The sequence below is a fragment of the Stegostoma tigrinum genome, chromosome 29 (genome assembly GCF_030684315.1).
Source record: "Stegostoma tigrinum isolate sSteTig4 chromosome 29, sSteTig4.hap1, whole genome shotgun sequence".
Classification (NCBI taxonomy): domain Eukaryota; kingdom Metazoa; phylum Chordata; class Chondrichthyes; order Orectolobiformes; family Stegostomatidae; genus Stegostoma; species Stegostoma tigrinum.
In genome coordinates, this window is record NC_081382.1 from 37,138,742 (window position 1) to 37,152,861 (window position 14,120).

At 44.6% G+C, this 14,120-nt stretch overlaps 1 protein-coding gene across 8 annotated transcripts in view; it reads left to right on the top strand.

The window, feature by feature from the left end:
* Nucleotides 1-14,120, top strand: part of LOC125465332 (dynamin-1) — a 284,914-nt gene that overhangs the window by 142,081 nt on the left and 128,713 nt on the right. For all 8 annotated transcript variants that reach the window (XM_059638372.1, XM_059638371.1, XM_059638370.1 and 5 more), the window contains exons 11-13: nt 4,374-4,460; nt 10,120-10,190; nt 10,961-11,012. In XM_059638372.1, the coding sequence (XP_059494355.1) occupies nt 4,374-4,460; nt 10,120-10,190; nt 10,961-11,012 (210 nt within the window). The remainder of the gene's footprint in view (nt 1-4,373; nt 4,461-10,119; nt 10,191-10,960; nt 11,013-14,120) is intronic.

Here is a 14,120-nt window from a genome sequence, read left to right on the forward strand (position 1 = left end):
AGGTGAGAGGGAAAAGATTTAAAAGAGACCTAGGGGACAGCTTTTTCACGCAGAGGGTGGTGTGTGTGTGGAATAAGCTGTCAGAGGAAGTGGTGGAGGCTGATGGGATTGGATTTATTTAGGATATCAGGTTGACATGGAAAGATTAGACCGAAGGGTCTGTTCCTGTGCTGTACAGCTTTCTGACTTGGTGACTGTATAAATCCATCAGCTCTTGACAGGTTTTCATATCTGCTGCCTCAGGGAAAGTTAGGTTCCTAATAACCATAAAAGCTGCGGGTTGACAGTCTAGCAGAAGAATTCCTTGTTGCTTTTCATCTGCCCCAATGTCATTTGCTCAGAAGAAGGAAAAACACATTCTTTCCACATACTGGGCCCAGTCTGTGACTGCAGGATTGAATGAGCCAGGCTTCCCAAATAATGGCATGATGCCAGAAATGCTGACCCCAGCTTAAAGATGATATGTTGTGAGTGAATTTCTTCAGGAGCATGCTCTTCCCTTGTCACCAGTGCACAGTGCATGACACTTACCCAGCTATTTCAGAACTGGTCACCAGAGTGAACAGAACCCCTGCCACTCTTGTTTATATCTGTCAGCCAGGGCTCCCTGACTGGACCAGGTTAACAGCCCCAGTCAGAGAGCCCATATTCCAATGAGGTCCACCTGGCTGACCTCTTGCCAATTATTTCAGAACCCTCTCCCCCTCCCCCTTTTCTGATGAAGGGTCTAGGCCCGAAAAGTCAGCTTTTGTGAAAAATCTCTGGTACAATCAAAAACCTGTCTTGTAGGGAAGGAAATCACTCATCCTTATTAGGTCTGGCCTGCATGTGATTGCAGGTTCACAGTATCATGGTTACTGCCTTCTAACTGACCCACCAAGCCATGCAGTTCAAGGGCAATTAGGGATGGGCAGCAAATGTTAGACTGGGCAGTGATGCCCACATCCCAGGAAAAATTGCATTTTTAGATAAGCCAGTTCTCTAGGAAAGAACTCACATTTGTAGAAGTACCTTTTGTGATGTCCCATTTAAGTGTTTGCAAGTGTGGTCAATATTATAAGAGGGGTAGCCATTTTGTACATTGCAATCTCTGATAGACCAAAGTGGTCAGATCCCAGTCTGATTTCTTGGTGATGTTGTTTGAGCAGAAAATATTTGGCAGAGTGTTGGAGGTGGGAGCTCCTCTGCCATGGGATCCTTTATGTCTACCATCCAGTGCACAGGTGCCTTGGTTTAACATCTCCCCTGAAAGATGGTACTTCAAACATTGCAGCCGTCCCTCATGCCTGTGCTGGAGTGTCAGTCTCAATTTTTGTGTCTTGAACTCTATATAACCTTTTGGTCCATTTGAGGGGAGCAAGAGCATGACCAACTGGACCTGAGCTAATTGAAGGCTCTATAACTTCTTTCAGACACTGGTTAGCATGCCTTGTGTTTCTGCCACTTCTTATTTACAGCAAAATGTGGCCATAAATAATGACCTTTTACTGTAACAGCAAGACTCCTTACAGCTTAAAAAAAAGTTTACATTTCCTTGCCAATTTGGAAATGATCCACTTAATAATTGCCATATTTTAATGTGGGACCAGTTGAAAATATTAATGCAGCCTTATTCTCAATGATAGAATTGAAAGATTAGATTCCCTACAGTGTGGAAACAGGCCATTTGGCCCAACAAGTCCACACTGCCCCTTGAAGCATCCCACCCAGACCCATCCCCCTATAATCCACACACCCCTGAACACTGCAGGCAATTTAGCATGGCCAATCCACCTGGCCTGCACATCTTTGGACTGTGGGAGGAATCCGGAGCACCCGGAGGAAACCCCCGCAGACACGGGGAGAATGTGCAAACTCCACACAGACAGTCGCCCGAGGCTGGAGTTGAACCTGGGTCCCTGTTGCTGTGAGGTTGCAGTGCTAACCACTGAGCTGCGTGTTATTATGGGAGGTGTGGCAAGATGACTTCCTAACATCTTTGCATGATATTCTACTCTCTTTTTGTTGACATTGTTAACCCACAAGATTTCAAATATTCTAATAATGCCATTAAAGCATTAGCAAAAGGTTGTCAGATGAGGTCCACTCATTATTTTTAATTTCTCATTCAACTTAATCCAGCATTTTTAGAACTGCAATAACTGTTTGCTACATGTTGATGTTTTGCCTGAAGTCTATAATCCTGAAGCCAGTTAATCCTCAGCTTTATTAATAATTAGGTACATACTGGTGAGAGAGGGAAGTGGAACAGTTCCATTTCACTTTGTATGAATTGAGTGCGTGGGCTGTGGACAGGAGGATACTCTCCCTGAATTAAAACTGTTGATCAGACCTATTCTGGAACGCTCTCGCCATTATAAAAGGTCTCATTTTTTTCTGAAGGTGAAGGGTCTAGACCCGAAACGTCAGCCTTCCTGCTCCTCTGATGCTGCTTGGCCTGCTGTGTTCATCCAGCTCTGCACGTTGTTCTCTCAGTTTGGTCCCTCATTGACAGTATCTACTTTTTAGAATAAAAATAAAGTACTGCTCTCTCATGAGAGAGAGATAACTGACTGGTGGTTGAACTTGAGGGTCACCGCACCTCAGGTGAGGGGAGATATTGAGAAGAAAAGTCCTTCATCTGGGTTGGAGATTTGAACTTGTGCTGTTGATGTTACTTTTTATATCCCAAACCAGCTGTTTAGCCAACTGAACTACACAGCCCCCAATGATTTTGGTATCATTATTTGTGAGTCAGAATGCTGAATGTGGATTTTGAGGCAAATAGAATGCGACCGAGACTCATTTCATTCCCTTCAGAGAATGAAATGTTCTGGGTGATTTGATCTTGTTTTATTCCTCTGTAGGACATGGGCAAGGCGAGGATTAGTTGTACCTCTAATCAGGGCGATTTTTAAAAAAATTAAATGGGAGTGCGTGACGGCCCATTGACTCCCCTTCCCAACTCTGCCGTTGCTTCTGAAGGAAGGGTGGTTAGAAGGGATGTGGGAGACACAAGACGAATTGGTGTTTGATAAGAGATGTGAGCCGGTGCGAAGAGAAAGCCGGTGATTTTCCAGCCTAGGGCAGTGTAGGGGAGCCCAGCTTTACTGCTTGCCTGCCCATACCTCACCTCCACACCAGTTCTTTCGAACGGTCAGTGGACGCAAAGGAGGGAAACTATTTAATTCCGCAACTTTACTCAACCCATTGAATTCCAAAAAGGGGGGGGAGGTTTGGGAAGCACATTTTAATTATTGCTCGAGGCCCAAGTTGATATTTCTTGCAAGGCCAACATTGCCTTTTTAAAACATATCTCAATTGCCTATTTGTTGTCATTTATCCACCTTGTCTACTAACCTGTTCCACTCCTATTTATTCCCCAAGTGTTATACTCTGTAGCTTGCATGGCTGCCTGCTTGCATGTTTATTTTCTGTGTGTCTGTTTGTGCATTTGTGATGAAATTGCAGCCAGTGGAAAACACTTGGAGTTCATATTGCTCGACAGTACTGCACTGGAATTGATACAATTGCTGCTTAATATGTGAAGGAGTTGAATTTTCATTCAAATTGAAGCCTAATGTTCATGGTTATATTGTCCTCAGAGTTGCTACTGGCTCATTCAGAAAGCAGAGTGTGAGTATTCTGATCCTGTTCAAACAAATTTCTACCCACAGTTTGTTTTATTAAAATTATCTTCTCTAGTCCAAAGCTCCACTTGCCTCATCCCCTGCTCTCCAGCGAAGATTTTAAATGGACTGTTGATTCTATTCCCCATCCCCGCCCCTGTGCAGCTAGAGGGGTGGTCAACAAGGAGGGCAGGGGGAAGACCCCACTCTGCGGCTCTCCTTTGGTCCGAGCATGGAGGTGTCCCTGGCCCCGTTCTGACGAGATTGGGGCAAACTTGCCCAAAAATCTGCCAACCGACACCACTCATTGCCAGCTGCCCCTTGTGGCATTAGAACTGTGCACTGACTGATTTTTGTACTTTTCAGAACTCCAGCAAACTGGCCTTATGGGGAGAGCAGAATTTCTGAAACTTGTACATTTCCATGCATCTATCGGCGGGGTTCAACAGAATTGGCTTTGACAGTGCCCTTGTTTTACTGAAATCTTGAACTGAAGCAAACTGTATTTAGTTTCTCAATTTGGTTTTCGTCAAAAATCTATTGAATTTGATAAGGTCGGTGTTTGGAGTATAACTTCCACTCTGCTGTAATCCCAATGCTGTCATGAGGGTCTGGACTGAACTGAATCTGACTAGATGTCCTGGTCAGTTTGCTGCTGTACTGTGTTGCAGGGAGCTCCTGTGTTAAATGCTTAACTGCTGTACATTGCTGGGGGGAGTGGCATTGGGCCTGTTTTCCACTTCTCTGCCCGGTTCTTTCTTACAGTTGGGCCAGTATCCCCACCTACGGGAGGAAATGGACCGAATCGTAACCACTCACATCCGAGATCGGGAGGGCAGAACGAAACAGCAGGTATGGAATCAGGAATGGCCAGATTGGCTCACTTTTGTTTTGTAAAGGCCCAGCACAATGGAGTGGGCTTAGACCTGCGTGTATAATGGTATATGATCAAACATTTAGCTGTTCTCATCTCATTTTCCAACACTTGGTCTATAGCTTTTAATGCTGTGATATTTCAAGTGCTCATCTAAATATTTCTTGAGGGTTCCTGTCTCGATCATTCTTTCAGGTACTGAGTTCCAGAGTCACACCACCCTCTGGATGAATTTTTTTTCTTCAACTTCCCTCTAAGCCTCCTGCCCCTTACCTTAAACCATGTCCCCCGGTGAGTGACTCCTCTCCAAAGAAGAAACATTTTTTCCTGTCCACAATCTATGTCCCTCAGAAATTTGCAGACTCAATCTGATCCCCCCCTCATACTTCTGTCCTCGAAGGAACATCCCCAGCCTCTCTAATCTCTCTTCACAACCGAACCCAGGAACATCCTGGTGAATCTCTGCTGCATCCTCTTTTGTGCAGTCACATCCTTCCCATAGTGTGGTCACCAGAACTGTGCACAGTATTTGACCTGTGACCTAACTAGCATTGAATATAATTGCAACATAATCATCTTGCTCTTATATTCAGATAGTCGGTGAACATTGAGCCCAATAAAATCTGGAATGATGAGCCAGCCCTAATGGTAACGATGTAACCAGTGTTATTTGTCATAATTGTCATCCCTTTGAACCTCTTCCATCAGGCAAGAGATACACAAGCTTAACACACATGCCAACAGATACCAGAACAGCTTCTTCCCCGTTGTTATTGGGCTTCTGAATGGACCTCTCAGATATCAAATCTATAGTTGATCTTGCTTCTGGTGCACCATCTTTGCAGCCATTAATGTTGTATTCCTCGCTCTGCTCAAACACCCTATGATCTTTATAAAAACAGAAACAACTGCAGATGCTGTAAATCAGGAACAAAAACAAAGTTGCTGGAAAAGCTCAGCAGGTCGAGCAGCATCTGTTGTGACAACATCTGTTGTCACAGTGATGACTCATACCTTGTGAATGAATTTTAAAAGTACTTTTTTTTAGTATTTCCAACTGGGTTGCAGGCAGGACATTCCCTGTTGGAGAGCTCTCATACATTTCCAACTTTGCCTGAGAAACTTCTCATCAAGTCTGTGTGGATCAAAGTTATTGTTTCAGTGTGCAACACATCAATATAGCAGCGTGTGAGATAACAAGGTGTGGAGCTGGATGAACACAACAGGCCAAGCAGCATCTTAGGAGCACAAAAGCTGACCCAAAATGTCAGCTTTCCTGCTCCTCTGATGCTGCTTGGCCTGCTGTGCTCATCCAGCTCCACACCTTGTTATCTCATATTCTGCAGCATCGGCAGTTCCTACTATCTCTGAATATAGCAGCATGTGATGCCATTGAACAGCTGTTGCAGGATTTCTGCGCGTATTGGACGAATCGATGAATTCAGGAGAGAGAAAAAGATCAGAAAGTGTATACATATACTGACATCGTAGAACTGTGGTATGAGGCAAGGCCAGTGGGGGTACTCAGCCCATTATGCTGTACTAGCCCATTCTCTGTCCTTTCCTGTTGCCCCTACTTTGTGTTATTTTTATTTTGAAATTATCAGAGTTGTATAGATATGGTTTCCATCCAAATTCACGACAAGTGGAAGTTACTTTTAAAACCAAAGCAGCCTTTAACAAGTATAAAAAAAAATTATATATTTGCTGCATTCGTTGCATAGACACTTCTGACAGTCTCACACCTCCATGAGGTGCAACAAGACCTGGGTGTCGTGGTGGAACAGTCGCTAAAGGTTGGCATGCAGGTACAGCAGGTAGTGAGGAAAGCTCATGGCATGCTAGCCTTCATAACGAGAGGATTTGTGTACCAGAGTAAGGAATGTCCAGCTGCAGTTCTACAGGACCTTGGTGAGGCCACACCTTGAGTATTGAGTGCAGTTTCGGACTCCTAGTACGAGGAAAGACATGCTTGCTATTGAGCGAATCCAGCAAAGGTCCACCAGACTGATTCCCAGGATGGTAGGACTGACATTGTGGGGACACTGGATCATCTGGGCTGGTATTCGCTGGAATCTAGAAGAATGAGGGGTGATCTTATAGAAGCATATAAAATCCTGATAGGATTGGACAGGCTAGATGTGGGAAGAATGTTCTCAATGTTGGGAAGTCCAGAACTAGGGTCACTGTCTAAGAATAAGGGCTAAGTCGCTCAGGAGAGGAGGAATTTCTTCACTCAGAGTTGTGAACCTGTGGAATTCTCTCATACAGAAAGCTGTCAGGGCCAGTTCATTAGATGTATTCAGGAGGGAGCTGGGATGAAGGGGTATGGAGAGGGATGAATGGGTATGGAGAGAAAGCGGGGATGGGATACTGAAATTGCATGATCAGCCACAATCGTATTGAATGGTGGTGCAGGCTCGAAGGGCCGAATGGCCTATTCATGCCCCTATTTTCTATGTTTCCTCAAAGTTTGCCTTTCTTAAAAAAAATATGGTGCAAATAATTTTTGTCTCCTCTGCGGATATTTATCCAAATTTCTTCAGAAAAGATCTGCTTCCCCCTCACCTTTTCAGGTAACAGTCCACAAAAGCACTTGTTTACAGTTCAGTTAAAAATGTAATCTCTTCATCTTCCCTTCCTGGTTCTTTTACCAGAGGGCCAGAACCTTCTAAGAAGTTACCCTCGAGTCTGAGTTGTTGAGCTCATTGGTGGTTGAAGAAAACAACCAACATCATGTGACGAAGGTGGCTCAGAGCCAAAAGTTCTGATGAGCCATCATGGCCGCCACCTGCTATCTTAAAGAGGTTTCCGGGCGACAGGAGGACTTCTCGCCTGACAGAATGCAAGGGAGAATCTCCAGTTCTGGGTTTAGCCCCCAGTGTTGTAGCTTCTTGTGGAGTTTCTGCGGTTTTCGCGTGGGGGTAGTACATTGTGGTACACAAGCTCTGGTCTGGGTGATGGTAGCTGCAGTGGAGATGCGTCGGTGGCTCCCAGACTTTTTTCCTGGTTGAATCACATTAACACGACAAGAAAAGGGAGTCCCACAAAAGTAAGACCTCTACTTAATCACATGGATGTAAAGTTAATCATCATGTTGCATTAAGTGTATTAACAGCAACTATCGCTGATACTCATCTATGTCACTAATGCCCTTTAGGGAAGGGAAATCTGCCATCTTTTTCCAGTCTGGCACCCAAGTGACTCCAAACCCACAGCAATGCGATTGACTCTTAACTGCCGTCTGGGCAGTTAGGGATGGGTAATAAATGCTGGCCTAGCCAGTGATGCTCACATCCCCGTGAATGAATAAAATAAAGGCAGTTAGTACCTGAACAGGATAACTGACACTACATGACATGCTCTACTCATCAGTCAAGAATGAACTGATTGAAAGAATAAAAGATAAGTTTTAAAAAATGATAAATGGGGTGGCTCGGTGGCTCAGTGGTTAGCACTGCAGCCTCACAGCGCCAGGGACCCAGGTTCGATTCCAGCCTCGGGCGACTGTCTGTGTGGAGTTTGCACATTCTCCCCGTGTCTGCGTGGGTTTCCTCCGGGTGCTCCGGTTTCCTCCCACAGTCCAAAGACGTGCAAGCTAGGTGGATCGGCCATGCTAAATTGCCCATAGTGTTCAGGGGGGTGTGGGTTACAGGGGGATGGGTGTGGGTGGGATGCTCCAAGGGGCGGTGTGGACTTGTTGGGCCGAAGGGCCTGTTTCCACACTGTAGGGAATCTAATCATGACTGTTCTGATGGCTGTCATGGTACAGGGGTAGTATCCATACCTCTGAGCCAAGAGGTTCCTGTTCCACCTGCTCCAGATTAGAAAAGTCTCTGATTAGAATAGTTTTATTTTTGAAGAACTGTTCCTGGAAAGAGTTAATCAGTCAAATATAAGCAAAAGGCTCCCGATATTGGAATGGAACCAGAGAAGTGATACAGCACAGAAGGGGGGCATTTATCCCATCTTGTGCATTTTGACCCAGATGCCCTTTCTAATCCCATCTGCCTGCACATGGCCCATAGCCATGCATTTAAGGAGCAGATCCAGTTACATTTTGGAAGAGTTTAGGGTCTCTGGCTCTACCACCAACTCAGGCAGCGATTTTCAGACACCCTCTGCATCAAAAAAAATGCTTTTCCTCACACCTCTAATCCTTCTGGCACTTAACTCGAATCTGTGACTCCTGGGTTTTGTCTTCTTGGACCAGCACTGTTTAACTGTGCTTTCCTTCTCTTTGGATGGTGCCAGAGCTTCTCCAGCAATTTCTGCATGTTGCGTCAGATTTCCAGCATTTTGCTTCAGATTTCGACTGGTTCTTTGTTTTATTTTATGTAATAAATGTTGCTGTATATGAAGATTGAGCATAACCTCTGCCAAAGATTTTGTCTGCCCCACTTGGTAACAGTGACCTAGACTAATACAATAAGGAGGATTGGTGTTTGTGAATCTACTAAAGGTGTCCCACGTAGCTCAGGTGGATAGTTATGTCATTAATACACACTTTACACTTTCAAATGACCATTTTATTACAGAAGTGTCACCTTGCTCTAAGTACCCATATTCGGGTGGTTTTTGCTCCACAATGGTTAGAGATAATGCTTTATGTACAAAGAATGGATTTTAATGGTGGTGAACGTTACTGTCTTCACTATATTAGAAATAATAAATTATTTCCGGAAGCAAGACCATTCTTATCAATGATAAGAATCAATAGTTGGAAAAAGCTCCATTCTAGGGTTCTCAAGTTAAGGTTTGATTTGAAGATGACTACTGCCAAATTTATAGTTTTACAACAAGATAAAAAAAATCTGATAATTCAGAGTTATATATGTTTTAATTATTTGTTTTTGTTCTCTGTACTTTATGTATTATTGTAAATTTGAATACTGTAAAAATGTAAATATTAAATATTATAAATTTATAATTGTAAGTTTATAATACAATACATAAAATACATTTATTTAATCTATTATATATGGAAATTCTACATTCTACCAGAGGCTGTGATCAAATTGCTAAGTGTTTCATTTAAAAATGCAGTACGGTTGTTTTTTTGTTTTGGGCAAATTTGTTTCAAAAGGCTGTTTGGGCAAAGAGAAGTTGCCTATCCCGGTCCTTCATCTCTTGTTCCAGCATTCCTGTTTACGGAATAAGGGGAATGCTGCCTTGATCCGAGTGTGGTTGCCGAGCATGTATGGAAGGAGCTCTGGCAGTGGGGATATCACCTGGAGCTGGAACCTGGAAGCTAACCCATTGTATCAGTGATAATGGGAACTGCAGATGCTGGAGAATCCAAGATAATAAAATGTGAGGCTGGATGAACACAGCAGGCCCAGCAGCATCTCAGGAGCACAAAACCTGACGTTTCGGGCCTAGACCCTTCATCAGAGAGGCCTGAAACGTCAGCTTTTGTGCTCCTGAGATGCTGCTGGGCCTGCTGTGTTCATCCAGCCTCACATTTTATTAGCTAACCCATTGTCCTGCCTTAGCATCCTCTGTGCATCGTATTGTTCACTAAAACCTGTTGTTGTTTATTCACAAGTACAGATCTTGCACGCCTAAGGTGGTCACATTATGTCACGTGCTGCATTGATAGAACTGGGCTCAGTGACTGTGCTTTCTTCCTTTCAGGTCATGCTGTTGATAGACATTGAGTTGTCTTACATGAACACAAACCATGAGGATTTCATTGGGTTTGCCAAGTAAGTGAATATTTAATCCACAGCCTAAGTGCTAACCATGGAGTGAGGAAGACTGTCCTCTCTAATCTGTGATTAATTCCACATTTGCCAAATGGTCAACATGTGGCTTCTTCATTGGTTAAATGGGTGGAATGAGTCAGCCTTTGTGCACCATCCTCACCATGGGGCTAGGGGACGGGAGGGCAGGGGGTGGGGTCAGGCTGCAGTGCCAATCGCTGGTCTGTGCAGACTTATGGGACTGTGTAGTAATTGACCATTTCTCATGAATGGGGCGCTGAGCTGGTTAACCAGGAGAGCATCGCATTTCTCTTGAAATCACACACACTGCTAGCATTCGCTTTTATGTGTCTCGAACCTGTTGTTCCTGCCCTCACTACCTGCCTGTTGTGTGCATCCTCAAGTGTGCACACTCACACACGGGTGCTGGTGTCAGGATTGAAGTGATGCATTTTTGGACTGAATAGTGATGCCCCTTCGGTTAACCAGCTCACCAGCAGCCCTCTATTAAGGATGATTCGTAAGGAGTTGTCCAGAGGGGTTCATGAGGAAAGTGAGCTCACCATGACCCAGCTGTTTTCAGGAGAGGAGGCATTTTATCTGTCGGGGACCTGCAGTGAATTAGTGATATTTCTGTTTCGCTGATTACCTGCGTTTATTGCCATGACTTCCATATCACTCAGCAGATAGTGTGAATGTTCAACAGGTATTCTTTGTAATTCTTGCACTAGTGAAGATCTCTTTATTAAAATATTTCTCTGTTTGTTTCACAGTGCCCAACCGAGGAGCAGTCAATTGAGTAAGAAGAAGGCTGCAGGCAATCAGGTATTCACTGGGTAACAGGGAGCGCCTGCTTTAGGATACTTTGGGGCTACTGGGCATTACTGGTCTGAAGGCCAAAACAGAACTTTGGGTCTACTCACGTTGAATTCCAAACTCAAACGTGCCCCCAAAGGACTGATGTATAACTTCACTGCGGTCTCTGAACTTTTACCATGGCATGAAATGGGAGAGATCTAGGATTGCATAGCCAACACACGTGCAATACAAATGCACACATGCTCACATGCATGCCGACACAAACACATGTACGTGCACACACAAGGAAACATACACACACAAACACACATGCACACACACAAACACATGGGCACACACACAAACAGAAATACATGTAGAAGCAAGGTTAGTTTTCAGACGTTTCATCACCATTGTAGGTAACATCATCAGTGAGCCTCCGACGAAGTGCTGGTGTTATGTCCCGCTTTCTATTTATCTGGTTAGGTTTCCTTGGGTTGGTGATGTCATTTCCTGTTCTTTTTCTCAGGGGATGGTAGATTGGCTCCAAATCAATGTGTTTGTTGGTGGAGTTCTGGTTGGAATGCCATGTTTCTAGGAATTCTCGTGCATGGCTCTGTTTGGCTTGTCCTAGGATGGATGTGTTGTCCCAATCAGAGTGGTGTCCTTCCTCATCTACATCATCTACAAAATACCTTGCAAGAACTGTGACAAACACTACATTGGACAAACAGGCAGGAAGCTAGCCACCAGGATACATGAACATCAACTAGCCACAAAACGACATGACCCACTATCACTCGTATCCTTACATACAGATGAGGAAGGACACCACTTTGATTGGGACAACACATCCATCCTAGGACAAGCCAAACAGAGACACGCACGAGAATTCCTAGAAGCATGGCATTCCAACCAGAACTCCATCAACAAACACATTGATTTGGAGCCAATCTACCATCCCCTGAGAAAAAGAACAGGAAATGACATCGCCAATGCAGGAAATGACATCACCAACCCAAGGAAACCTAATCAGATAAATAGAAAGCGGGACATAACACCAGGGCTTCGTCGGAGGCTCACTGATGATGTTACCTAGAATGGTGACGAAACGTCTGAAAACAACCTTCCAGCTCAGCGAGCAAACTCACACCCAGAACCTCAACCTGAGCTACAAATCTTCTCAAAACTCATACAGAAGCAAATCAGTGCAGGCACAGAAATGCACAAACACAAACACATGCATGTGCGCATACCCATACACACGTACAAACCGTTATTGCTTCCACCGTTTTGTGTACTGATGGTAGTATTGACCAGGGGATGCCATGGCTCACTATTCCGTTGAATCCACAGACCAGCAAGGGCCCCGAGTTTGAAGTCTGTTCTTTTGGAGGGTTGAGTGAGTAAAATAGGCCCAAACAGCTTAGTGCTTCACTGATGCAATGCTTTCCAACATCTGTTGATCCATCTCGCCCTGAATAATACATTCCCTTCACTCAGTAACACTGGAGCAGGCCTTTCAGCCCATCAACCCTACCAAGCAATTCAATCGTGGGTGATAAAACCCTTCAGTGCCTTTTACGCACATTATCCCTGAAATGGTTTACACCACTGGTGACCGGAAATCTGTCAACCCACTGCTTTAAACGCCTTCACAGATTGAGCTTCCTGTGGACTCCTGTGGGGTAGAGAGTCCCAAAGGTTCATCACCCTCTCAGTACATAATCCTCTCTTTGTCTTGCTCAGATGTAGTATTCCCTTTATTATTAAATTGTGCCCCTTGTTGCTAGACTCCTCAGTCAGCGGAACCCCTTACCCACGCCTATCCCTTTAAGCATTTCCCAGGTTTCAGTGTGACCACCTCTCATTCTCCAAAACTTTACACAACAAGGCACAGATTATTCAGAGATAATGGGAACTGCAGATGCTGGAGAATCCAAGATAACAGTGTGGGGCTGGATGAACACAGCAGGACAGGCAGCATCTCAGGAGCACAAAAGCTGACATTTCAGGCCTAGACCCTTCATCATGTGCTCCTGAGATGCTGCTTGGCCTGCTGTGTTCATCCAGCTTCACACTTTGTTATCACAGATTATTCAGTCTGTCTTCATCGAATGGACCTGTTGTCTTGAGAACAAGGCTGGTGAACTTGTGTTGCTTTCCTGCTTTGACATTAATACCTTTTCTGAGATTAGGGGATCCAAACTGCACACAGGTGTGGTCTATCCAAGCTTTATACAGCTGAAGAGAAACTTCCCTGCTCCTGCACTCAAATCTTCTCAGTAATAACGATGAACATTCCATCAGCTTTCCTGAGAGCTAACTATCTGCTAGCCTTCAGCGAGTGGCCAACAATGACACCTAAGTCCTTTTTCACATCTACGCTTTCCAACCTTTTACCATTTAAGAAATATTCTGTAGATCCTACCAAAATGGATGAGCTTACACTTTTCCACATTGTATTCCATCTGCCATGTTCTTGCCCACTCACTGAGCCTGACTAAATCCTCTCCCTTTTCAGGAAATTCTCCTTGAGTCTGTTTTCCCCCAGAATCCCAGTTATGCCCATGTCTTGGGTGAAATTGGATATGCACGGGGATTCAGTGCGCATGAACTCTGTTCACCAAGGTACTTAGTTTTGTGCCCCAGCCTGTGCCCAGTTTAACACTCACTGTCTCTTCATGGCCACCATTTTTTGAGCAACAGCCCTTGATCCATCTCTCTTTGCCTCTTCCATTGTGTCACCAGTCTATATGTGGGAGCCAGGACTGCTGGGAATGGATGTAGCTGGCATGGTGCTGGGGCTGGAAGGATCACAAACACTCCCTGGAAAACCTTTGGAGGGACGAGCCATAATTGTATAACCATTCTCTAGCTCAGGGGGCATTGAGGCCAATTATAGATTGTATTAAGGAAAGGTTAATCCTAGTCTGTTCGGCTCCACGCCTGAGGGATAAACTCAAGCGCCAGATTTGCCTTTATGTTATTGAATGGTGAAGCAAACTTGAGGGGCTGAATGGCCTACTCCTGCTCCTAATTAGGCCATCTCCAGGCCTCGCTGAATATTTCCAGTTCCAGGCATAAACTTCAGGGATGTGTGCCAGGGCCTGTGAAGTGAATCCAGACCATTTC